General features: G+C 44.0%; 1 protein-coding gene across 1 annotated transcript in view; it reads left to right on the plus strand.

Annotated features, from left to right (window-relative positions):
- The window catches only part of LTBP2 (latent transforming growth factor beta binding protein 2), a 139,338-nt gene that overhangs the window by 46,132 nt on the left and 65,563 nt on the right, over positions 1 to 27,643 (plus strand). The window contains exons 4-8 of the mRNA XM_053379419.1: positions 8,794 to 8,981; positions 11,780 to 11,950; positions 13,410 to 13,604; positions 14,663 to 14,943; positions 17,702 to 17,804. Coding sequence (XP_053235394.1) covers positions 8,794 to 8,981; positions 11,780 to 11,950; positions 13,410 to 13,604; positions 14,663 to 14,943; positions 17,702 to 17,804 — 938 coding nt within the window. The remainder of the gene's footprint in view (positions 1 to 8,793; positions 8,982 to 11,779; positions 11,951 to 13,409; positions 13,605 to 14,662; positions 14,944 to 17,701; positions 17,805 to 27,643) is intronic.

Genomic DNA, 27,643 nt, shown 5'->3' on the forward strand with positions numbered 1-27,643 from the left:
GCGGATGACTCTGGGGTTGCACCGCTCATCTCGCTTTACTGGCCGAGGGAGCTGGCGTACAGCTTCCGGGTCATGTGGCCAGCATGACTAAGCCGCTTCTGGTGAACCAGAGCAGTGCACGGAAACGCCGTTCACCTTCCCGCCGGAGCGGTACCTATTTATTTACTTGCACTTTGACGTGCTTTCGAACTGCTAGGTTGGCAGGAGCTGGGACTGAGCAATGGGAGCTCACCCCGTCGCGGGGATTCGAACCTTCTGATTGGCAAGTCCTAGGCTCTGTGGTTTAACCCACAGCGCCACCCACATCCCTGGAATCCAATTACATGCCAGCAAATTCAGGTTGTGGAGCACACCCTCTTCCCCCCAAAAACTGGACTCTTTCAGATAAGGAAAGTGTGGGATAGCATTAACTTGATTTTGTGTTGTCTAACATCCCTGTAACCAAATTAGAATGAATGCTCAGTACAGTAGCTGGGGGATAGTGGCCTGTTGAGTCAAGTCTCAAACCACTGGTATCTTCATGGGTATAGACATATGGGAATTAGACACTGGGAGCTCCTTTTCTTCAGCAGTTATGTTTATCGAAAAGCGAAGGAACCCTAAACAGCTGTAAGGGTATCCCAGTAATTCATAATTTTTCAGTAAAATAATCAATAAGCTCCTGCTGTAAACTCCTTTTGTTTTAACAGAACTCTAACATTCTCCACTGCAAATGTTCCCCAGGTCCCCCTACTGGGATTACTTTCAATATACTGTTGCACACTACCCCAGTCTCCAAATCGTGCAAGATTCCAGAGCAGGGGTCAGCAAACCTTTTCAGCAGGGGGCCGGTCCCCTGTCCCTCAGACCTTGTGGGGGGCCAGAATATATTTTGGGGGGAAAATATGAACGAATTCCTATGCCCCACAAATAACCCAGAGATGCATTTTAAATAAAAGGACACATTCTACTCATGTAAAAACACGCTGATTCCCGGACCGTCTGCGGGCCAGATTGAGAAGGCGATTGGGCCGCATCTGGCCCCCAGGCCTTAGGTTGCCTACCGCTGTTCCAGAGGTTTCAAGCACTTATGGAAGGTTTGTTCTTCCTTTGGAATGATATATGGTTAATTCACACATATCTACAACCTGAGCCTAGGGTGGAGGAGTTCCCAGCATTACCCGTGAACAGGGCCTTGCTTCCTCCATAGGAAGCCTTGGATTCAAACAGAAATCAAACATTACCCAGACTCTCTGGCTTCTTAGCTTCTCACTTTTCTTTTTGCTTCTAGCTCACATCATGCAACTCTACCTTTGTTCTTCTAACTGCCTACAAATTGAGGAAGAGGCCCCTGCCCATTTACCATCTCACACAGAGCCCCTTCCTTTGTTCTCTTTAATGGCCCATCACCTAGGCTATCGCCTCACCAGAAAGCTAGCGTGGCTATTCCAAGAATTAGAAAGAAGCCCAGGCATTTAACCTACCTCCCCCCTAAAACTCACAACAATACTCTCAGAAGCTAGCTAGGGGGAAGCAATGAAAAACGGCTGGGGGGAGCATTTCTGGGGGAGCCCCTCTTGCTTCCACCTGCCAATCCATCGTTGCAAGTACACCTCTGCCCCCAGGACAGAAACATGAGAAACCAAGTTTTCCTTGCAGCATCTAGGTCTACTCTGAATGGATGGTTGTGCAGAAATGTTTGTCAACACAGGTCATCTATTGCTTTCAGACTTTGCATATTTCAGCCTTCTGAATTTTTTAAAAATTCTTTTTTAAGTGTGCTAAAATTGTTTTTTTCAGTATTTAATGGCCTCTAAGAATGGAAGGGGCTGAAATGTGCATGCATGAGCAGCAGCTGAGCAGTAACCTCGAGAAATAAGAATGTATTGACTGCCAAAATATGTCCCATGGTTATCATAAGAACCAATTAAAACCATGCAAGTAAAAAGTACCAGATTGTTCAGCCATATAACCCAACACTGTTCACTTATGAGTGGTTCTCCAGGGTCTCAAGCAAATTTCTCCTTAGTCCTGTTCCATGATATCCTTTTAGTTGAAGATGCCAAAGATTAGATCTGGAACCTTTTGCAGATAGAGCATGCTCTTTAGTGTTAAATTATGGCCCCTTGATTCTCAAAACCTGGCAGGTGAATTCAGGTCTTCATTGCATCCCCCCACCCCCCCATGACCTCTCATAAATCTACTTAAAAACTCTATTCAGACCTGTTACCAAAGCATACTATTTTACTTGTAAGGATTTTTGCAGGACTGTATGAAATTCATCACATTTTGTATTATTTCCTGTGCACAGTGGACAGCACACAGCAGCACTTTCAGGGGCTAATGATAGGGAGCAGATGTAACAAGACCTCCAGTCACTTGTTGTAAGCGAGGTTTCCAAAGAGTCTTGCTCACAGTTCTGTGGCCTCCACCTTTGACATCAGCTTGTTTTATTAGAAACATATGAACTAGTTTCAAGGCACTGGTGGAGTAATGGGGAAGTAGAATGGAGGGCGTGGCCGAGATACTATGATGATGAGGTGTGGGGTGACCTTGGAAAGGATGAGTTCACTAGATGGGATGCCATCATTTTGTTGCTGCCTACACAATGTCTGAGTCTTTCAGACAAGTTCATCCTGATTCCTCTTGGAGGGCAGTGCTGGGTGGTACAATGAACTCTAGGAAAGAATGAAAGGGTTAGAAGAATAACGAAAATGGATATTTGTGTTCAGTGTATAAAGTAAAAACAAACAGCTGGAGGAGATATTCCAAGAACAGTTTGTGCTTTGTAGGCCAGGACAGTCGTTTCTCAATATAACTTTGGCCTGTGTGTGAGCTTCTAGATAATGTTAACCACTGGAAAGTTACTTTGGCTAGGAAGCTTTTGAGATCCTGATAAAGTTAATGAAAATATTTCCTTTCTTCGGCTGTGCTGATCTTGCTTTGATTCTAGGAGAGGTTCTGGATGTAATTCTCATTATCCCTATGATGTTTTATTCTTCGTAAAATGACCATTGACCTTATCAAAAGTGCAGGGTAGTAAAAGTACTCCAGTGTATTTCATGTATGGTCCGCATTGCAGCACCAGCCATTGCCTAAGCATTATGGGGTGGGGAAAGACCTTACCTGGATCCAGGGGGCCTCATTCTGAGCTGCAAGTCAGTTATCATGGGGGGAATTGAGCCTCATGTTGGAGGATATTTGTGCAAAGTTAGTTCTTTATATCTGTGTGCCTGTATGGAATGTCCAGGTCTTGTGAGATTTGCTGAAGCCACTCAGGAGCAGCATTAGAGAACAGAACAATCAACATTCTAAAGAGTGAGCTGCTGGTCAAGGACTTCCTCTGGAAAAAGACACAGCAAGCAAGCGAGCAGTTGGATACAACTCCAGGTCCAGGGCCTGTGCATTTGAAATCCCTTGTGGGAATGCTGTCCCAAGAACTATGTCCAAGACTTCTCGCTGGCATTTTCTAAACTCAGGAGAAGCCATGGGGTGTGGCATCTGAAAGGAGAGATAAACACCATCAGGGCTATTGAGATCCCAGGAAAAGCAAGATCCAGTACAGCTGATAGGATTTACTGACTCTGGGTAAATAAGCTGAGCCTCTGGTCTATAGAGTGCATAGGAAGAACTGTCACAAAAGCTTTCAGCAATTTCTCATAGGAAAGGTGCTGTAATCCTCTGACTATTTTGTTTATTTTTGCACCTTTTCCTGCTTGGCAGGGGGTTGTACTTGATGGCCCTTGTGGTCTCTTCCAACTCTATGATTCTATGATTCCTATTGTATAATATCTTTGTGAGGATGGAGCAACAAGAACTGCAAAGGGTTTTCCAAAAGGGATTCCAGCATAGATTTGTATAGTGATGTTAAAATAACAGCTGTTTCATTTTCAGTCCCTTTCCAAATAGTACCTAGCATAGAATTGCCATTGCACAATAAGTTTACATACCACCCCAAGATCTTTCCCCTGATTTATCACTTCTTCAGTCTCATTAGTGTGTAGGTGGAACTAGGATTTTTCCTCCAGAATTTGCAGCTCTTTACACTTATTTACACTTAGCCTCATTTGCCGCTGTTTATCCAATTTAGAATGTGCTTTTTTAAAGAAGCATTTATTTACTAGGTTATTCACCTTGCTCAGTGGTAAGGCCTAGGGCAGCCTTATGCCCTCCAGATGTTTTGTACTTCAGGTCTCACCATCGCTGATCATTGGTTGTGCTGCGTGTGGCTGATGGGAGTTGTCTGAAAATCATGATGGCATATGGTGTTGCCAGAACTGTGATTTCTTAGAATACCAAAATATTGTGTGTGTGTGTGTGTGTGTGTGTAACTTCTTCCACTAAATGTGCTGACAGTGAGAAAATTCATATGTTTAGTAGCTCAGCCATTCCATTCTTACATGCCTACAGAGCTCTAGGGTGAACTCCATGAAATCTTAGAACATGTTTCTCTACTATAACAACTCACTCATGTTGTTCTGGACAGCTCAGTTCCTGGTGATGCATCCCTTTTATTGCCTTTTTACTAGTGTAATTTTTTGTTTTTCAAAAAAGTGATTCCTGTGGTTACCACAGGAATGTTAAACAACCATCAATGAGGGATGAAGGAAGGCTGCGTGCAGCTGAATGGGAAAGTGTGTGGATGAAACAGAAGCTGAAAAATTCTGAATGAAATGCTAATAGAACAGCCACTAGAATGTTCCCGCCTGGTGCTCAGAGATGGAGATACTTTTTGTACTCGTAATAGTTTTATGAGAACTCCCATTTGTACCTGCCTGGGTATCAGGATGTTCATCCCAGTAACCTTATCAGACTTATCTTCATGATGATCAGATATGTGATGATGAAGCTGATATGCTCAAAGCATCTTGGGCTTCACCAGCATTCCCATGAAACAAAGGCAGCTGAGAAATGCTGGAGAACGCATAGTGCCATGGACATTTGGATAGTGGAAAAGATTGTCCCTTGTTGGGCTCAGAGCTGTGGCTGAGCAGTCTAGACCATTAACTTCCTTTCAACAATGCACACTCCCTGAACGTTATGCAAATTGGAACATGGCTTTCCTTCAAAATTTGTATTTCTGCATATTTTGCAATGCAGTTCTTCGGCTGCACGTACAAACCCATGTATCAGGAGACATTGTGCATAAATTAGTGAAAATAACTTACAAAAATATGTGATGTTAAGGGAATTGCTTGTAAAGTGTGTGTATCAGGAAGAATGCTCACTAAAATGCTAGTGAATTTTCATGATGATGTTTAATTTTTTAAAAATTGCAGGCTGATGTGGAAATTTGGCAAACTGAATTTAAGATTGGAAAAATGAGAAAATAAGAGAAACTGAGAATTGTAGCCTTGTGTCTCCCTAGCGGAGGCTCAAAAACCCTCCTGAACAGTGAAGGCTGCAGTAAAGAGGGCTGAAGTGGGAAGAGAGAATCACCCCGAATCAGAAGCACCTTGTGTTAATGGAGCTCTGTTTTGCACCAGGTGCCTGTATCTGATTTAGGGCAATTCTCTCCCTTCTACAAGAACTCCCTGTCCACTACCCACACTGTTCAAGAGGACCTCAACCCTCCATAGAGTCTTTCTTAGAGGTAAAGGTACCCCTGCCCATCAGGGCCAGTCGTGACCGACTCTAGGGTTGCGCGCTCATCTCACTCTAGATGCCGGGAGCTGGCGCTGTCCGCAGACACTTCCGGGTCACGTGGCCAGCGTGACTAAGCTGCATCTGGTGAGCCAGCACCAGCGCCGCACATGGAAACGCCGTTTACCTTCCCGTTAGAAAGCGGTCCCTATTTTTCTACTTGCACTTAGGGGTGCTTTCGAACTGCTAGGTAGGCAGGAGCTGGGACCGAACGACGGGAGCTCACCCTGCTGCAGGGATTCGAACCGCCGACCTTTTGATCGGCAGGTCCTAGGCTCTGTGGTTTAACCCACAGCGCCACCCGCGTCCCTATAGAGTCTTTCTTGAGTGGGGGGAATATGAGGATGAGATAGTCCCCCTCTGTGAACCTTCTTCAATTAGCAACTCTCAGGATCGAATCCATTGTCCTTTGTTTCAATATGTACACAAGATTCATGTTGCAAGATAAAGCAGGCTGAGGACCAGATTTCAAATAATAGTTAATGACTGAGCCACCAAAGTTAACATAGTGGGAATTCTTTTAGAATGAGCTCTCTCTCTTCAAACCCACCCCCAAGTATAAGAAAGAGCTGGCTCATGCTGCTCAAACCTATAGTTTGATATAGTTAACCCCTAAATTTAGCAGCAAACCTTGAATCCAAATCTTCAGGGTTTCAGGTAGGTCTCCCCCCCCCCCCAGCCCTGCTTCTTGGGGCTTCTTTAAGCTCTGCATCGAAACTGGGATCTCATGCATACGAGTCTGTATTGTGCAAATGCACACTGTATATAGATGCTGTGGAAGTAGGAACGTGCAGGGAATCTGATACAACTTGTGGGGCTTATGTGTCTCGCATAAGACCTATTTAATCTCACTGACTCACTTTAGGCTTCTTTGGAGATCTCAGCACTGACTCTGCCCTGGCTCATTTAGGATGCTGAAAAATACAGGGTGGGTCAGGGTACTTACAAACAAAGCTGTCTGGAAAGCTTGGCACTGATCCCCTGAAAGGAAAATGGGAGCCAACAGGGTGGAATGGGTTGAAAAGCCTAGGAAAGAAAGAGGTTTAGAATCCGCTGAGTTAAAACAAGCTTTGCTCTGTTGGGGTGACAACCAGCATGTGTTAAGTGGGCACTGAAGAGTGGCCTTGGGAACTGGGAGTGTATGCGTATTGTTTGCTTGACTGCTGCAAAATGCCAGGCCCCATAAATAAAATTACCCAGGGGTGGGGGTGGGGAATGCAAATTCACTCATGGGTGTTCATTCCCTGTAAAAGTTTCTTTCATGACTTTTATGGGTTGTGTGTTCTGTTTATTTTCTTGGCCAGGCTTCTTTTCTGGCTACATCTCTTTCCTTGTCAATGCCAGAGGCAGGAATGGGAATGCGCTTCAGCCCTTGCAGAAGATAAGTAGGCTTTTGTGGGATCACTCACGGCTGGAGGAAGATGAGAGGCTTAGGACAACAACAGCACTTTCATCATAAATACATTACCATCTTGCCCAGTCACAGCAGTGATGGCCCTTTGCTCAGGGCCAATTCATTTAACACACTGCGTGCATGACTTCTGGGGTGTTGTTGTTTTCTGAGCCCAGATAAATTTGAGCTATGGGAAAACTTCTTGAAGTGGTTTTGAACTGGGGATGTGCCAAAATGGTTATGCACAGCTCGAGGACCCGACAGATATATATTATTGCTACCCCACAAGCTTTTTGTATTCTTGTGAATGGTGGCTAGATTCAGGGCTGTTTTTCAGCCGGAACTTGCCGGAACTCAGTTCCGGCACCTCTCAGACGGGCGCCATTGTCATTCTAAGAGAATGAGGGATGTGTTCAGGGTGAGTTCTGGCATCTCTGTTTCTAGAAAAATAGCACTGGCTAAATTTATTCACAAGGGGCTGAATTCTCTGGAGGCAGCTGTAAAAAAAGTAGTCTGGAATGATCCTGGAAGCCATTTAAGCTGGTTGCTTCCATGTGTCTCAGAAAAGGTGAGAGGCTAGGCAGCTTACAATTTTGAATGATGGCTTAAAACCAAAAGATACAAGTCAAAAGAATGGTGGGGGTGGATATGAAGAAAAGAGGGAAATATGCATGTCCAGATCCCAACCCTTTCATAATGTTACATAATAAAGTTGCGTAATGGCACTGGAGGAGACGGTTCTGAGAGAATCAAATAGCAGCTGGTCGAAATGGAGCTGATGAAGAGGAGCCTCCAGGTTCATCTCTCCCTCTGATGCAGTCAGAAAGAATGCTTGGCAATGTCCAACACAGATAGAAGCTGGAGGTGTATTGCTGGAAATGCTGTGACATATGATGTGGGCATGGCCAGTGATACTTCCTTTTTTGGACTGAAGTTGTTGTCCATATCAGTTTTGTATTGGTGAAACCCTTGATATTTGCAGGTGTCCATTTACTTTTAAATTATATTCCTGTAATTTGGGGATTAGTGAAAGGACAACAGAGGGGATTTCGTGAACCTTTATGGTTGCCAAGAGACTTAGACTGTGTACGCACTCCTGTGAACTCTACACCCAGTGCATTCCCATGGCTGGTTTGGGAAGTGGCATGCACACAATGTTAGCCCAAATCCATACCTATCCTGTCATTTCCTAGTGATACATTTTCCCCAAAACCAGCTTCAATCCCAATTGAGAATAAGAACAGGCATAGGCAAACTCGGCCCTCCAGATGTTTTGAGACTACAGTTCCCATCATCCCTGAGCACTGGTCCTGTTAGCTAGGGATGATGGGAGTTGTAGTCCCAAAACATCTGGAGGGCTGAGTTTGCCTATGCCTGATTTAGCTGCATTTTAAGCTGGTAATGTGTACACTGCCTTATATTACAGGCCTGGAAGATTAACATCCACCGTCTATTATGCAGTGGTGTGAGGACTGTACCACACTAGCTACATTTGAGTGTGTTTCTTATCAACTACATGCGGATAGCTGTTTCAACATTTGGACATCAATTTATATGTTTATCCTAAGATGGATGTATCAGGGATATTGTATTTTTAATGGGAACTGATTGGGGGTTTTCTTCCACCTTTTTTCTTAGTTTTTCTTCCTTCCTTTTCTTTGTTTTTGTATCGCTTTCTTCTTTCTTTGTCGAATTTGGTATGCAAATCAATAAAAGGGAAAGAAAGATTTGTATCATTTTATCCAGCACAGATGTTAGCTCTGCTTTCTTTTCAACAGGTCTCAGAGCCAAAGTCGTTCTGTTGCTACCCCTCAGCTACACACGGGGTCCTCTCGTACAGTCCGACGCTATCCAGCCACCAATAATGATCAGCTCACATCCAATGCCTTGCCGAATGGGAATGGATTTGAACAGAGCAGTTCTGGGCCACGTACGGCATTTCAAGAGCCATCGTCACCTCACGGGGGTAAGGTCTAAAGAATGAGCCAGCTTTCTTTGACAAATGTTTCTAAGCACAGGCTTCATGCAGTGTGGGTGGTGGTGGGGAGTCCATCAAGGTAGTGGGATGAGGGTGGCGCTGTGGCCTAAACCACTGAGCCTCTTGGGCTTGCCGATCAAAAGGTCAGCAGTTCAAATCCCTGCGACGGGGTGAGCTCCCGTTGCTCTGTCCCAGCTCCTACCAACCTAGCAGTTTGAAAGCATGCCAATTCAAGTAGATAAATAGGTACTGCTGCAGCGGGATAGTAAACAGCCTTTCTGTGCGGTCTGGTTTCTGTCATGGTGTTCTGTTGCGCCAGAAGTGGTTTAGTCATGCTGGTCACATGATTTGGAAAGCTGTCTGTGGACAAACGCCAGCTCCCTCGGCCTGAAAGCGAGATGAGTGCCGCTCCCCATAGTCGCTTTTGACTGGACTTAACCTTCCAGGGGTCCTTTACCTTTACCATTAAGGTAAGGTAAAGGTACCCCTGACCGTTAGGTCCAGTCGCAGACCATTCTGGGGTTGCACGCTCATCTCGCTCTATAGGCTGAGGGAGCTGGCGTTTGTCCGGAGACAGCTTCCGGGTCATGTGGCCAGCATGACTAAGCTGCTTCTAGCGAACCAGAGCATCACACGGAAACACCGTTTACCTTCCCTCCGGAGCGGTACCTATTTATCTACTCGCACTTGGACGTGCTTTCGAACTGCTAGGTGGGCAGGAGCAGGGACCAAACAATGGGGGCTCACCCCATTGCAGGGATTCGAACCACCGACCTTCTGATCAGCAAGCCCTAGGCTCTGTGGTTTAGGCTCTGTGTCCCTTCCACCATTAAGGTAGGGTATAGTAATTGAGAATGCCATAGCCATGTACATGTGCTAGCAATCTGTAGCAATACAGTGAGTGATGTTTACACAAGCACTCATTTCTGTGGGCCTGATTAGATGTATAATCCAAAGTATCAGCACAGAATTTAGCTATCTACAGGCGGGGGTGAGAATGATGCTGATGATGGTGATGATGATGATGATTTAATTTGCATTTTCATAAGAAACTACCTAATTTACACTTTTCAAACTAATATGCAAGCTGAAAAACTGTTATCCTTCAAAATTCACACTTCTCCAAATTTTGCAGTTCAGTTCTACACCCAATCAAACAAAATGTACAAAAATGAATATATAAAGGGAGTATGTAAATTAAAAATCATTGGTGAAAATAACATACAAAAATACATTATATTAGGAAAATGACTTGCAAAAATGTGTATATTGGTCAGAACTGCATACAAAGAAGTGTATATTCATAAAATTCTGAGGGGTTTTCATGAGCGTCACATCTGACATCAGGGCGTCATGCATAATGTTATGACATCATGCATGATGCCTGGACGCAACATCACTATGTCACGTACGTTGACACCCTCCCCCCCATTTCCTACCCGAACTGGCACTCCAGGTGGAGATGAAACATAACTATCATGCGTACTAGCCATTGATAGCATTGTCTTTCATGAATGTGTCTCATTGTCTTTTAAATCCATCCAAGTTTGGGGCCATTACTGCTTCTTGTGGGGGAACTATGGGCTGAGTGAAGAAGTACCGTCTTTTGTCTGCCCTGAGCCTTTCAACATTCAGCTTTGTTGGATGTTCCCCGAGTTCTTGTGTTATAAGAGAGGGAGAAAAACTTTTCTCTCACCACTTCCTTCACACCATGCCTAATTTTTTACACATCTATCATCGTCTCCTCTTACTTGCCTTTTCTCCAAACTAAAAAGCCCCAAATGTTGTTGTTTATTAATTTGTATACTGCTTATATGCCAGAATGGCTTCTAAGCGGCTTACAACTATAAAACCAATGCATAATAAAAATACATAACAACAAATCCACTGGGGTATTAAAACATCCTTAATTTTAAAAATACAATAAAACAAATGTTGTACTCATTCTTCATCGTTGCTCCATTGCCTCCATCCTTTTGGTTGCCCTTATCTGAACCCTTTCCAGCTCCCCGATATCCTTTTTGAGGTGAGGCATCAAGCTTTTCCCCCTCAGCTTTGACATCTCTACCCTAACTGATCTACCCAACATTCATCTACCTTCACTTCAACTAATTGGCCTGGCTGTCTCTCTCTCCCTCCCCACGTCTCAGCTGGAGTAGGACCGGAGTAGACTGGAATGCAGCCATGTGCTCTGTTCTGGTGGGAGGCATTAATATTGTAGATTATTATTATTATTACATCCAAGCATTTCCCTTCAGGGTAGCTTTCCCAGTCTCCTTTCCTTCCTTAAAACAGGGCCGAGAAATAAAGGGGGAAAGAATTTATTGTCATTCTGATACAGAAATGCCTCGTGCTTCTTTCAGTTAATGCATTTTATCCCTTTCCCCTAGTTTTATTTAAGTAAATCCTTGAAATGTATTCTGTGGGTTCGCTGCGTAATCTACTAAATCCTCCTGTTCACCCTTTAGTAGTCTGTACTTATTGCTTTTATAGAGTTTGTAATATCAGGGCTTGTAATATAGGCCTTATTGTTGCCCACTGAGAGAACAGGGTGCTACATTATATGGGCCATTGGCCTGGTACAGCAGACTCTTCTTATGTTCTTCTATCCATGCCCTAAGCCACTACAAGTCCCATTGTCCCTGGAACCATTGGCCATGCTGGCTAGGCTGATGGGAGTGAGAATCCAGCATCTGGAGGACCACCAGTCCCTCACTCCTGTGCTCAACTAAGGTGCTCAGAGACATCTTTCTGCTCTGTGATGGTCATTTGTCTTTTCTTTGCAGGTGTCAACCTGACAGAAAAAATCAGGAAGATAAAGATTATCTTCACTCCCACAATCTGTAAACAGACTTGTCGACATGGCCGCTGCTACAACAGCTGTGAGAAAGGAGACACCACTACCCTGTACAGCCAGGGCGGGCATGACCATGACCCTAAATCTGGCTTCCGTATCTGTGAGTCTTCCCATATGTCTGACCCCTTTCACAAGGTTTATCTATCTTCCCCTGTTGCTTTCTTCCATGAGACTAGCAATTCACTGCAGGAGCAGAGTTCAGAGCAGGAGGAGGATGACAGCTCAATTGGCCTGAAAATGAGTCTTCCCCGAGACTGGTCCTGCCCTCTTTGAGACAAGAGGTCGAATACAGTTACCTTTTGTCCTCCTCTCAATACAGCAGTTCAGTCAGAGTCTCAGACAGGCATTGCTGCAATTCTTCTTGTCAGGGCCAATTTTCTGCTTTCATTGGCATTAGCTTTTGGGTCTGACTCCCAACACCTAATTTCTTCCTGTTCTCTCCTTTCACTTGTGTGGAAACCAGGAGAGTTGGCTGAAGCTTTTATGCCATTCCTAATTATTATGGCAGCTGAAGCCTTTCTTCTGATCTTGCTGAAACTGTAATTGCACAGGAAATTTCAGTGAGCTGGACAGGTCAGCCCTCTTACCATTGCTCTGGAGCAACTTTCCCCAGCTGGTGCCCTCCAGATGTTTTGGAGTGCAACTCCCACCAGATCCAGATGACTAGAGCTACAAAACATCTAGAGGGCTCTAGGTTGGGGAAGGGCTGCTCTAGAGTTTGACCCTATCTAGTAGTTTGACCCTATCTAGTAGTTCTGGGACGCGGGTGGCGCTGTGGGTTAAACCACAGAGCCCAGGACTTGCCGATCAGAAGGTTGGCGGTTCGAATCCCCGCGACGGGGTGAGCTCCCGTTGCTCAGTCCCTGCTCATGCCAACCTAGCAGTTCGAAAGCACATCAAAGTGCAAGTAGATAAATAGGGACCGCTCCGGTGGGAAGGTAAACGGTGTTTCCGTGCGCTGCTCTGGTTCACCAGAAGCGGCTTAGTCATGCTGGCCATATGACCCGGAAGCTGTACGCCGGCTCCCTTGGCCTATAGCGCGAGATGAGCGTGCAACCCCAGAGTCGGTCATGACTGGACCTAATGGTCAGGGGTCCCTTTACCTTTACCTTTAGTAGTTCTGTGGAATGGCCCTGCACAGGCTCTCACAGAAGAAGAACCCAAATGCTTCCTCCCTGTGGTTGAATTTTAGGGTGTCTTCCCATTTGAGGTTTCAATTCGTTTTGGCTTAACATGTTGAATTGGAAAATGAAACCTACCTTGGCCTTATTGCACATTCATCCGGCCCATGTTAGTAACATTCTTCCATGGCACAAATAGTAGGACTGAGGATAGAAGCGCCTTCAAGCACCACAGGCAGAAAGTTGCTTAGTCATCTTTGGAAGTAGAGTTAGCTCACATGCTTGGTGTCCTTCATAACTGGGACAGCTTGACATCTTTCTGTGACTGAGACTTCTTGATAGGACAGGTATTGGCCTATTTGCTGGCTAGGGTGATCTTCTGGACATTCATCTGCATTCCATCTCTGGCTTTCACTTACAGATTTCCTTTCTTTACAGATTTCTGCCAGATTCCCTGTCTAAATGGGGGACGCTGTGTGGGCAGGGACGAATGCTGGTGCCCATCTAACTCTACAGGGAAGTTCTGCCACCTACCAGCTTTGAAAGTGGAAAGGAAAAAAGACGTGCCAAACAGCCTGGCAAGCAACTCCATGAAACATTCAATGTACACACTTCCTTTATCCAACCAACTTGGTAAGCAGCACTGGTCTCGTTGCTTCTTATAGGCTGCTGGTGTGTGGAGCTTCTATTGGGCATACCTTTGCCTCCCCCCCCCGCCTCTTGCCATGAAGTGGTAAAATAATTATCAGATGATAAGTGCCTTATAGAAGAAGGGATGGTTCTCTACAAAAACATCCCTAACTCTGCTTAACTGTTCACAATCTTAGTACTGCTCAATTGTGTGTGCTTCAAGATAAATACATATAGAGGATGTTGGCTTAGATGTGCACCTGTGCTTAGGACTCCTTTTGTGACAGCACTACCTTTTACTGCCATGCAGGTATCTGCTTTGTATTCTAATTAATTATTAGATATGGTTGAGATATATAGATACACACACACACACACACAAATTGAGGACCTAAGTAAAGGTTTCTGAATTTCTTAATTAAAATCCCCATAAAGAAATAGCAGCACTCTCTTCACATAGGTAAAACCCCTGGTTTAGAATTCATAATAAGTCACTCATATAGGCTATAATCTACGCATAGCCTAGAAAGAAGCTAATGGATGATGCTAATATTCTTGTCCATACAGTGGTACCTCGATTTACAAACGCCTCAGGTTACAAATGCTTCAGGTTACAAACTCCGCTAACCTGGAAGAGTTACCTCGAGCTGAGAACTTTGCCCCAGGATGAGAACGGAAATTTGTGTGCTGGCGGCGCAGCGGCAGCAAGAGGCTCCATTAGCGAAAGTATGCCTCTAGTTAAGAACAGTTTCAGGTTAAGAACGGACCTCCGGAACGAATTAAGTTCGTAACTAGAGGTACTACTGTATTCTGATACTCACAGGTTTCGTTGTTTTCCCTGGGCTTCATGGCAAGTCAGAAGTTATTTCCCTTGTTTGTACATTTTGGGCCATAAATGAACAGCGATGGCTGCTTTTCAATCTAATGGTTGTACTGAGAACCAGTGTGGTCCTGCAGGTGGAGCAAATGTCAGAGTATATCCACTAACCCCTCTAGAAATTTGTAGGTTGCTGCAGAGCAAGAAGCAAAGTCATGTTTCCGTTGACAAACTTTCCTTCCAGCTTCCAGAAACCCTTCCCTTGTGAACGTACATATCAACCACCCTCCAGAAGCTGCTGTGCAGATCCATCAGGTAGCTCGAGTGAAAAGTGATGCAGACCAGTCGGAAGAGAACAGTGTTGAAGCTGTGTTGATATCTCAGTTTCCACTGGGTTCCCACCAGTACAGTGATAACGCCACCACCATCACCATCAACAACAACAACATTATCACAGAGAGACATCAGCAGCAGAGGCCTCAGGACCTAGTGGGAAAGTGTTACATGGAGTCAGTGCATGGAAAGGTCAGAGCTATTCTGTCTTAACTCAGTTTTGTTCACACACTTGAGGTGTAGGTTATGGAATGTGAGATTAATGGATGCAGTGTGTGTGAACCCTGAGCATGCGCATGAAATGTCATTTTGTATTATTTGATTTTATTTTTTGAAAATCCCACCTTCTCTTGAAAAATCCAAGGTAACGTCATAAGGTAATGTTGAATGCAATAAAAAATAATAAAATGCAAAAATCATCATCAAGCAAAAGAAGCAGCGGCGGAAAACTAATGGATAAAAGCAGGCAAAAATGATGAAACAGATGCAGCTACAAACATTTAAAAGATCAAGGACAATGATTCGGGCATTTTGGTCCATCAGGGAGAACATACAGTTATTAAAAAAATTACCTCAGCCTACAAATGCTCTAGAAAGTCAAACAAAAAATGCCAGGCAGGGTTCATTCAATTCTGTAGGTAGCGCTTTTTCCTTCCCCCAGAAACTCTTCCTCACAAAGCAGGCAGCTGAGCCTGTGGTCTGAAGCACTTTGCACATCTTCAAAGAGCACATCTAGTCCTGTGAGTCAATAGAAGTGCTGATCAACTGATGCTACCTTGACCATACGTTGTTCTGAGACTTTTTGTTCCAGCTTTTTTACTGTCTGTTTTTCCTCACACGCATACACTCAAACAATCTGGGTCCAAAGGACACTCTTTTTATAGCTAGTTAAGATTTTAGTAGGAAATGAACATATATGAAAACTCCTCTCACAATAAACAAATGCTTGGTATTGATTAAAATCCATTTCCCTTGAAGCTTCTAGGGAAAGAAAATTCACATGAGTGGTGCAATCTAGTCCTACTCTTTTCTTCCCTCCCTCCCTTGCCTTCCCTCCCCTTCCTTCTTTCTTGTTTCATAGGTTCTGTGGAATTACAGTGGTACCTCGGGTTACATATGCTTCAGGTTACATACGCTTCAGGTTAAAGACTCTGCTAACCCAGAAATAGTACCTCGGGTTAAGAACTTTGCTTCAGGTTGAGAACAGAAATCGTGTTCCAGCGGTGCGGCAGCAGCGGGACACCCCATTAGCTAAAGTGGTGCTTCAGGTTAAGAACAGTTTCAAGTTAAGAACAGACCTCCAGAATGAATTAAGTTCTTAACCCAAGGTACCACTGTATACAGGAGTTCAGAATAATGCTTGTGTGTATTTTTTAGATTGCTACATTGCATTTTTAACCCAGATTTTCAGGGGACAGTCTGTGTCATTTGGGATCCATGCCCAAGGCAATCAATCTTGACATTAGTCAGACTCGGCTCCATCCTGATTCCTAGTACTAGGTCTTCTCAGCCAAGCAATTCTACATGGATTCATTCTGAAAATTTGGTATGAAACATTTTGCCTATAATAATAGGGTTGGAAAATCCCAATTCCACTTTATGAGAGTAAATGATCCATGCAGTCGCTGTTTTTCTTAAGTACTTGTTTTTCCCCCAAGTGCTGACTGGCGGATTTAGTGAAAGGCGGAGAGACATTTAGGCCTTACTTCATCTCAGGTAGGGTTCTATAGGTAACTTCAGGGGGTGGGAGTGGGGAAAGCAGCTACCTTGTTCTTCTCTTGTTTCGTTCCACTGGAGCAGGGTCCGCAGCGGAGCAGACTAGGTGATGGCTAGGAGCCTGGGCAGGAAGCATTTGTCCCTTCCGTTTCAGTCTGAAGCCATACTTATTGGAATGTGAGTGCTGGGCACATGGCCATTTTGGCGATGGATGAGTGCCAGATTTGGCCTGTGGACTACGACAATTCAGCTCTAATGGGGGAGACTGTAATCCAGAGGGCCTTGTTAGGAGGGGGGGGGAATACTCATTAAGTAAATGAAAACACCTCGCCACAAATGTCCCCACAAGGTCTGGAATTGCCTACCCATCCCGCGAGTTAATAGATGTACGTCTGTGAAAAGGCATTTGTTTTATCCAAAGGCTTTGCTTGGTGATATTATCTCTGGGTCATGCTCTGCTGCTCAAACATAACAGTAATACCTTGTATCTCATACTAATACCCTGGCTTCCCAAGAGCCAAAGATACAGGCAGGCTCTCGTTTTCCTGTCTGCGAGACTGTTTACTGTCTTAAAATACACCTCTGGCCCTGCAGGGAGCATGGGTGCCTGTAACGACGCCTAAGAATAATGCAAGCACCATTGTTAGGGATGGAGGAGAAGTTTGTTTGGTTTGCATTTCCCTGCGAAACTCCTTAACACAAAGTGAAGGAACAGCTATCCTTCAACATTTACACTGCTCTGAATTTTGCAATGTAGTTCTCTAACCCAAAAATGTCTGTGTTAGGGGAAAGGGCACACATAAAATGTCATCTTAGTGAAAATAACATGCAAAATGCTCAACATGAGGGAAAAATGTGTACATTAAACAAAAATGCATTTGTTAGGAGAAATGTTCTTGGAAATGCATATAATTTTTATGTGGTCTTTATTTTTATTTTTTAAGCCCATTAAGTGATGTGGAACGGAACTTAAAGAATGGAAAAAGTAGAAACCGAGAGAAACCAACATTGACAGATTTATTCATCCCTAACCCCTACTCTTCCACAGAAAGGCAGGCCTCTACTTCTCCTTCCCATCACTGGCATCTTGGCACTTTTAGCTGTGGTCTGCAATGTGCTGCCCCTGAAAGAATGGAATGAAAGATTGGGCATAGGGCTTAACATAGCCTTCCTTCCAAAGTACAAATAGCACAGGATTCTGATACTATCTCTTTCCCCCCATTTCTCTTTCTAGTGTGCTGACCCACTACCTGGTCTGGCCAGCTATGAGGACTGTTGTGGCAGTGTGGGGGCCTTTTGGGGGGTCAGCAGATGTATTCCATGCCCATCGAAACCAGGTAAGTGCTATCTAAGGGAGAAATCATTAGCATTGCCATCTACAAGTGTTGTAGGGACAATGCAGGGCATGAGGCTGAACATAAACTGGGTTGTTACTGATCCATTTGGACTGACCCATTTGGAACTGGAAAGTAGCACAAGGCACAGCCACTTGTTTCAGAGACACTGTTTCTTCCTGGACATGATCCTGAATGCACTTGGGCAGGAGAAAGCATGTAATATGGTATTCTCAGGGGTGATTACTTGGCTGCAGTGTCAGTTTAGGTGCCAGCAGGAATTGGTTTGACACGGTTGCTGGCTCAGAACTTTGTGGTCTGCTTATATACCAGATCTGTAAAACCCAAGGGCAGACTGATGTTTGTTCCATGTCAGAGAAATTAGGCAGGAGAAAACTGGAAAACAGTGCCCGTCATTTTAGGAGGTATGCCTGCATATTGGCTGGTGAGGTTGCATACTCAGCCTTACAGACTTACAGGCCTGCTTTAGATGAAGACTTGGCAGGGGCTCTGGAAATAACACTACATCAAACAATTGGCAGGGTTGACTCTAGAGTCCATTCCAGGGGCATACAAATCCAGTTCTGCATTTTCTTTTCCCAGTACCCAAAGAGATTGATGCAGAACAAAGGTAGAGGTTATTCTGAAAGGAGCATGGCACTTCCATTGGCTTATTTCTTGGTTTGCACTGGAAAAACCTAGTGAATGAAGAGGGAGTCTGACTTAGAGTTCTTCCAGAGTGGTGGCTGCTAGGTCTACCCACTCATTGCACTTTTCCTGGAATCTGCATGCTGAATTGCCCACACTATTGGGTATGCCAGGGCTGTGTAGGTAGGGAAGGGGCAAAGTTTAGTGCCTGGTTTTTTAAAAAAATTATTATCAGTTTTAAAAATAAATACTTGAATTTGTGACAAGTTCCCCTTTAGACACTGTGGCAGGATTACTGACATCAGGTTCCCCTGCCCCACCCCCATGGGTAGCATGTGCTGAGAAGTAATTGACAATTAGCTCTTGTTCTGCTTTGTATTTATATACTTAAACCTATATTGCTTTTTAATTTTTTTTTAGTAATATTGGATTTATTCTATGTTTGTTAAATTGTTTATTTTGTCATTTTTTAATTTGTTGACATGCTCTCTATTTCATATATTTGTATTATGAGGTTTTGAATGTTTGTTATAAGCCACTTTGGGCACAACTGATGGTGGAAAAGTGGCATATAAGTAATCTTAATCAATCAAGTAAGAGAAGGATCAAACGTGAAGATGGCATTGTCTTGATCTATGTGTGTCAGGCTTGAGGCTATAGCAATTATTATTATTATTATTATTATTATTATTATTATTATTATTATTATTACTATTACTATTACTTACTTACTTACTTACACCCCACCCATCTGACTGGGGTGCCCCGGCCACTCTGGATGGTTTCCAACATGATAAAAATATAGCAAAACATCAAAAAATTAAAAACTTCCCAATACAGGGCTGCCTTTAGATGTCTTTGGAAAGTTGTGTGGTTGTTTATCTCTTTGACAGCTGATGGGAGGGTGTTCCACAGGGCAGGTGCCACTACCAAGAAGGCCCTCTGCCTGGTTCCCTTTAACTTCACTTCTTGCAGTGAGGAAACCACCAGAAGGCCCTCAGAACTGGACCTCAGTGTCCAGGCTGAATGTTGGGGGTGAAGATGCTCTTTCAGTTATACAGGGCCAAGGCTGTTTAAGGCTTTAAAAGTCAGCACCAACACTTTGAACTGTGCTTGTACTGGGGAGCCAATGTAGATTTTTAGGAATAAAAATAAAAATAAATGTCCAACAGCACCTTAGAGACCAACTAAGTTTGTTCTGAGTATAAGCTTTCGTGTGCATGCAAACTTAGTAGGTCTCTAAGGCGCTACTGGACAATTTTTAAATTTATTTCGACTGTGTCATACCAACATGGCTACCTACCTGAATCTAGATTTTTAGAACCAGTGTTATGCGGTCTGGGCAGCTGCTCCCATGTTTCTGTGTCACCTTCAAAGGTAGCCCACTAATTATTTCACACAAAAATATCCAGGTATGCCATTCACATAGACATATTCCACACAGCAGTCATAACAACAACAACAATAAGAACAACAACAACAATTATTATTATTATTATTATTATTATTATTTTATACTCCACCCTTTTTCCTGATGGAATTCAAGGTGGTTTACACGTAAAAAAGAAGACCACTAAAAACATTGAAAAATCTATCATTAGAATAGAATTAAACATGGATAGAATTAAAGCTATATACATACAAGTATATAAAATCTGTTTAAACAAACAAACAAACTATCTTAGGAAAGTATTTCATTTTCCCAGGTGCAAAATAAATAAAGTAAAAATAAAAACACCAGCACCAAAACAGATGTGCAATTTTGAAGGGAGGGGAATTTGTCTGTGGGGAAGAAATTAGTAACAAACACATTTAGGGCTCCATAACTGATTGTGCAGAAAGGCCCCAAAATGGCCCTTGCATTCCACAAGTCAAAATCAAGCTTCAGTCTGTTAATGAGCTGCTCCCTAGTGGGACATGTGAAAATCAGCCCACAGCCTCAAGGAGGGATTATTATATCAGAAAGGGCAATCTCTTCTCATGTGATCAAAGAAGTAGTCGCTGTAAGACTGGAAGTGGCCAACCTATGTTTGCATCACAGGTTCTTTCGATCTGGGACACATTTAACTTGTTTTGGTGTTTGTCAAAGGAACCTGTCCAGGTCTTGAGTTCATCTTTATCCTTTCAAAGACTTGCTGGATAAAGGAAATCCATATCTCCTTGCACAATGATCTCGATGCCAGCTTTAGGTTTGCAGGGCTGTCAGAAGCTTTTCGCATAAACTTCTCTCTCATGGCAGCCGCGATTTCTGTTAGCTCAGCTGACTTTCATCTGTGCTGCCATGGACTGAACCAGTAATGCAACTGAACCAGTTATGCAACTGAACCAGTTATGCAGTGTAACAAACTCAGCATGGATGGGCTTATGGCACTTGTGGCCATAGTCTTTTAACTGGTTGCCTTGAGATGTAGTAAGCTGAAGCATGCATTCAGCACTTAGAAATTGCATGGCTGGGTGGTTGTAAGTCATGGGCTGGAATAAATCATCTTTGCTTACAGATGTGTCAGATTGCAGTCCAGGTCTGGCTTCTTGGAGCACTATGGAAGGGTTCAACTCTGCCCATTCATCCATTCGTGTGTGTGTGTGTGAGAGAGAGAGAGGGGGGGGTAGAAGGAGGGAGGGAAGAAAAGGGAGAGAATGAACTCAATGTCATGGACTGGCTGGATGCCAAGGAGTGGTGGGAGGCATCAGCTGGGGAACCCCCAAGGGAAGAAAGCCCAGAACCCAGGGGATTGGTTGTGGGACGATGATGAGTGGGGAGAGGGAAGGAGGAGGTGTCGGAAGCTGAAGAGGTAACAAGGTTTAGTGAGCAAGAAGAGGTTGTGGCAGACAGCAGTCCAGAAGCAGAGACTGGTGAGGAGGGGGCCCAAGAGGCAGAGTGGAGGTAGGCTGCCAGGGAGTCTCTCCCTCCTGCTGTAATCAGGTTCCTTCCCGTTGGTCTCCCAGAACACAGAGAGGAATGAAGAGGGCGGAGCAAAGAGAGACAAGGCGAAGGAGCCACAGGTTGCTGGGGAAGGACCGAGGGGAGGAGCCTTAGAGAGCAGTGGGAAATGCCTTCAGCTCTTGCAACTACCTCACTGGGACAAAACCTCCTGGGAAGAGTTCTGGATCGGGGGGGGGGGGGAAAGCTCAACATTTTTCTTTTTTCTTTTTAAAGATGTTTATTGAAATTTTCAACTTTAATACATTAAAAAAGAATCAAAAAAGAAAAAACAAAAAAGTTTAAAAACACATAAAGTTCACAATCCTTATTTTTCTATAACATATTTCCCTGACTTCCCCACACCTCCCCTTCTTATATTCCAATTCAAATTGTTAGTTCAGCAAGTTCTTATCCCTAATTTTGACCTTTTTCTATTTAGTTCATTTTAAAAAACCAATTTTGCCTTATCCAAACTTAAACGTCAATACTTATACATCAGTACTCATTCTTAAAACATTTTTCTAAAGTCGACCCAAATTCCCTTCCACGAATTCCCCAATTTTCATACAAATAACAAAGCAAAGTAAAAACAAAACAAATTGTAATTATGCACCCTTTGGATTCCCAAACTCCCCCCCCCCCTTTCCCGGTTTCAATCCCCAACAGATGTCCATCAGTCTTAGTCTACTATCAGCCTGGAGATCTCACGTCCGAGGCTCTTAATTCTCTCTCAATTCCTCTCTGCCGGTTTTTTTTGATAGTCCTTAATATTAAACACCAGATCTTGGAGAAGCTCTGGCCCAACGGGATCCATGTTTCTTCCAGCCAGACCTCCATACTTAAAAGTGGAGCCCGAATCTTGTTTCTTACTCCTTTCAAGTCCAAATGTCCCCAAAGCTCCAACTTCCACCTTAAGCAAATTTGTAATCCTTGGGTCTTCAGATCTCCACATAAGGAGATCTCTCCATTCTTCAATCTCCAATTCAGACCAGATTTTCAACATCAAGTTCTTATTTTCCTTTGTAGCCAACATGTCAGGCCTCTGGCTCTCCTTTGTCATCTGCAAAATTACAGCTCCTCCTTCCTTTTCCTCAGGAACAACATATATCTCCTTCTCCATACTCTCAAAGCTCTCAAGTTTCTCTTTTTGTCCAGCTGCATGGACTTCCTGAATCAAATCCTTATCAAATTCAGTGATGTTGTTTACTGTTAAGCCCAGAGTTGCAACATTTGTAGCCAAAACATCAATTTGGCCTTGTAACTTTCCCAAGAGAACAAAAACTCTGTCCAATTTAGCTTGAATTTTCCCTCCTCCAGCCATTCTTGTAATGTCCCAAATCCCCCTCTAGAGGGATTTTGGTAACTTAATATTCCTTCCAGTTCAAATCCAAAAATCAAGTTAGTTTGTATCAGTTCTTCCTTGTTTTCAACAAATTGTAACCAAATTGTAACAAATATAACCAGCAGAAGCAACAGAAACAAAGTTCTCTTTTCCCGTCTTGACAGCTAATTTGACAGCTGTCAAACTCTTCAATACCTCATCAACAGGCTCTCTCGCGGAGCACTCCCGGGTCCGGCGGGTAGTGGCACTTCAGCTCCTAAGATTAGCTCTTTATCCTCCAGTAAGATTTCTTATACTGCCAAATCATGAAATTAATGTCTTTTACCAATTAAAAAGAAGGGATTCTCTCGACCTTAGTTAGCAGGTCCTTGCTTTAGATTATTTACAAGACGGGGAGATGGACTTCCTGTTTGCGCCTTCCCCGATCGTGCCTAATTAAAAAAAAATAATTCTTTACAATTCCAATTTCCGTACTACTCACGGGTTGTTGCTTTAAAGTCCAATTGCTCACAAGAAGAAGTCAGCGCTCTCCGACCATGGCAATGCGGCTTCACTCCGCAGGAGAAGCAGTCGACTCTCAGCACAGCGCCGCTCACCCCGTCCCCCGTTCCGAAGCCTTTAAAAAGGCTCCTTCGCAGGTCGGGGGGCGCAAATGGTGCCCTCTGAGTCACCAGGTTCACAGGCTTCACCGCCTGTGATTTTTGAGGGTCCCCGCGTCGCCGCAGCGGCAAGACCCAATCCTGCGGAGCCGATTCCCTCCGGAGCTCGGAGGGAATCCGCCATTAGCCGATGGCGCTAACTCGGAAGTCCCGAAAGCTCAACATTTTTCAAGGTGTATTGGGTTTTACTTTTTGAAATATGACAACCCTATCACTAAGCCTGCAGTCTTTTCTTTTCTTTCTTTTCTTTTTTTTTGAATATAGAGTTAACTTCACTGACATGCGGGTGGCACTGTGGGTTAAACCACAGAGCCTAGGACTTGCTGATCAGAAGGTTGGCGGTTCGAATCCCCGCAATGGGGTGAGCTCCCGTTGCTCTGTCCCAGCTCCTGCCAACCTAGCAGTTCGAAAGCACGTCAAAGTGCAAGTAGATAAATAGGTACCGCTCTGGCGGGAAGGTAAACGGCGTTTCCATGCGCTGCTCTGGTTCGCCAGAAGCGGCTTAGTCATGCTGGCCACATGACCCAGAGGCTGTACGCCGGCTCCCACGGCCAATAAAGCGAGATGAGCGCCGCAACCCCAGAGTTGGCCATGACTGGACCTAACGGTCAGGGGTACCTTTACCTTTACGCCTGACTCCCACTGCTGACACTCATACACCTGTGCATTCCCCTACCTGTTGCTGTGTAGCCCAACCAGCTCTGTACTTTCATTGCCTCGATTCCTTCTAGAACTAGCAACTCACATATATCACATTTCTCACATTTTAAAAAAGCTTTTTTTGTTGTTTTTGTTCTAATGAGAGAAAACGTGTGTTGGAAAGTTGCAATGGGTAGTGTTGAGTATGGTATTCAACGCATTCCCTCAATGGACCTCCCACTGAGTCAGCCAAGGGTTGGCAAATAGGTGGCAGATCGCCCAGATTACACCAAAGTCACTGAGAAATGCTGAAAGATGTTACAAGCTGCACACCATTCCTTGAACTAGAATGGAAAAACATTGTTCAAACCAAATCCTTGCCCATCCTCACTGGGATAATGATAAAAAGATGACTCAGATAAAATATTGCAAACAGCTAATGAAGTCTATGAAAATAACTTTGCCAAGCAGAGTGGCTCCATAGTACCCCAGAGGCTGCTCAACTCCCGCTGAGTGTGCTGTGGGGCAATTTTTAAATGGAAAAAGGGAGTTGATTCTATGGAAATGGAATTTATGTAGTGCTTTTCATTAAGTGTGCATTTCTGTGAGTCTTTTCATCCTGTGGAATTTCAGCATGAGTTACTCATCTCTCTCTCTCTCTCTGGAGCGGTCCCCAAAGATTTAGAATAGAGACTCTACTTACTTGAAAAGGGCCAGTGCATTGTCTTTGTTGAATGCATACTTTTTGTTTCAACTTTCTGTTAGCTCACGACTCTTTTCTAGCACAGTGCAGCTGGAAGTGCTCTGCTAATTGTTCTGCAGTGCATAGGAGGGTAACCAAGCAATTTTAATTGCTTAAATAGATTCAGCAGAATTGCTTGAATGGAAATCTATCCCAGACACCAAAGCTTTGTTTTTTTAAGTGCCCTTGAATTTGTATGATCAGAAATCTATATCCCATGATAGAATCATATTGTCGAGAAAGACTAAAAGGACATCCATTCCAAGCCTCTCTTTCTTCAGACTTCCATGCAGTTTACCCTGTTTGAAGCCCCTGGGCATCCAAGCCATTTTAGGCCTGCTGTGAATTTAAAGCTGCAGCTTATTAAGAAGGAATGCAGCTCGCTTGGGCTCAGCAGTCTCCACTTAGGTGTTCAGCTGGATGGCTAACTAACTGCCCAGGTGACTCTCCCTCCAAACTCACTCCTCTCACAGCAAGCAAACTGAATTTGCAGTCCACATACTTGCGCTCACAAACTACAATGAGCAGGAAATCCAGAAGTGGGTATTTTTGACTCCCCCCCCCCCTTTTGGACGCTTTACTTAATTCTAACCTCAGGTTGAAGCAAATAGACTCAAAGCAATCTTGGCACTTTCAGGAAGCAATTTTAATGCTGCTCTTCTGATTATAGTTCCTCTTTCAATGCTATCATGGCTTCTTATGTTTTAATGTTAGTAATTTTATATATATATATATATATATATATATATATATATATATATATATGTTTTTTAACTTATCATTTTCAATAATTATTAAACATACTTTTATATCTTATACAATTTTTTGACTTCCATCAATCACATCTGAAAATTTTCCAATCTTTTCACTTAATATACATTTCTTACTTTCACTATTACATTTAAATCTCATAACTAATATCTCTCTTCTTTCTCAGTAATTTAATATTCCTGCTCCAGCAGCTAAGATGTTTCAGTGGCCGGTCTTTTTAATTGTTGTGTTGTTATACTGCACATGTTGTCCTTGTTTCCTGTCTCTTCATGAGCTGCAGGAGGAGGCAGTGATGGCCACCCGCTTGGATGACTTTAAAAGAAAATTAGACAAACTCAGTGGCTACCATCCATGATGGCGATGCTCTGACTCTGCAGATGGAGGCAGCAGTGCTTCTGAATACCAATTGCTGGAAACCACAGTAGGCGAAAGTGCTCTTGATACTCAGGTCCTGCTTCCGGGTTTCCCCCAGGCATCTGGTTGGCCACTGAGACAACAGAATGCTGGACCAGATGGACCATTGGCCTGATCCAACAGGCTCTTCTTATGTTCCTGCTTTATAGTGCTAGATTATTGTTGCAACCCGATATGTTAAAGAAGACAAACACAACCTCACTTAAGAAAAAGACATGCAAAGCAAGGATGTATATCCCCCAGCAAGAAGGCTGCCTTACCCACTCTCTTTACATTGGGATGGGAGTACAGTGGACACTCGGGTTGTGAACATGATCCGTGTGGGATGCACGTTCGCAACCTGCAGCATTTGCAACCTGCAGCGGTGTGTCTGTGCATGCACGGGTTGCAATTTGGCGCTTCTGCGCATGCGCAAAGCACGATTTAGCACTTCTGCACATGCGCGACCGCCAAAACCCGGAAGTTGTGGGTGAACATATCAGACGACACAGGGATTCTTCAAACAGTTCTTGTTTATTCACAGGCCAGAACTGAACTGAACTGAAGAACCCTTCATATGCCAGCCTGCTTATATAGAGCTCCACTAGAACGCAACAGTAACCATTTTCTGTAACTATCCAATCACTGAACGTCACTTTCAATTTCTTATTTGCATATGTGAACCTGAGTGAAAACTATCTACAGTAACCCCCTGCTGTCCCAGGGTGAGAACTTCAGTACATAACAGTAACCTGTTCCGGTACCTCCGGGTTTCGGTGTATCCGTAACCTGGAAAAACACAACCTGAAGTGTCTGTAACCCGAAGTATGACTGTAATGTGCTAAGGGAAGTCACAGCCAAATAAAACATCGCAGGAAAGGTATGCGGTCCAGGACTGGACCTAAGTTTGTGGGAGTCCTTGGCAAATGCTCCCTGCACTTGGTGGGACATGGTAGGGAGCAGCACTACCATTTTGATTTCTCCCAGTGCCCCTGATGTAGCATCGCCCTGGGGCATTGTGGGAAATTAAATGGGAAATGGTATCCCCCCTACACACACTGGTGGCTCTCATTCAGCTTTGTCATATGGCCCTGGAGTGACACCAGCAATATTGTGTGCAGTTCAAATGACAACTCGGTGGCCCAACCACCTGGCAAGGCAGGTGTCATGGCTCAGGGCCAGTGTCAGTGCACTGGGAGGTCCTGTTGTGGTGCTGGGACCCAGCAACTGCCCAAAATGCCATGTTCGGATGCGAGGCCTGCTTTGTTCACAGTTACACTTCTTCAGAGACCCTCATGTTAACCTAGATTAAATTACACTAGGCTGAATGTTGAATACCATCTATCTCAGAAGTCAGCATTTTACACTAGCCCCTTCCATTGTTCCTACAAATCCTGAACGGCTTTCTTATCCACCGCTTTCCTCCTCACTGTTGTACAGTCTCATCGAGCAGCTTAGTTCCTTTGCATCATCTACTCCATGTGCTTATTCTCCAAGTAATAATATCTTTTCTTCTTGTTGGAACCTGCCGTCGCTCCTGTTTGTCATATAGGCAGTTCACTGTTTTCTGGCTCGGTTCCATCACCTTCTTGTCAGCAATGGCTCACAGCCCCCCAAGCAGCCATGCTGGGCCCCCTGCAGAGATTAACTGTGACTGTTAAAGCCGATTTCTACGCAGCTACTTCGACATGCAGCTCAGCAAGTCAGCTTGGCGTTTTGTAGCTA

The sequence above is a fragment of the Podarcis raffonei genome, chromosome 1 (assembly GCF_027172205.1).
Source record: "Podarcis raffonei isolate rPodRaf1 chromosome 1, rPodRaf1.pri, whole genome shotgun sequence".
NCBI lineage: Eukaryota > Metazoa > Chordata > Lepidosauria > Squamata > Lacertidae > Podarcis > Podarcis raffonei.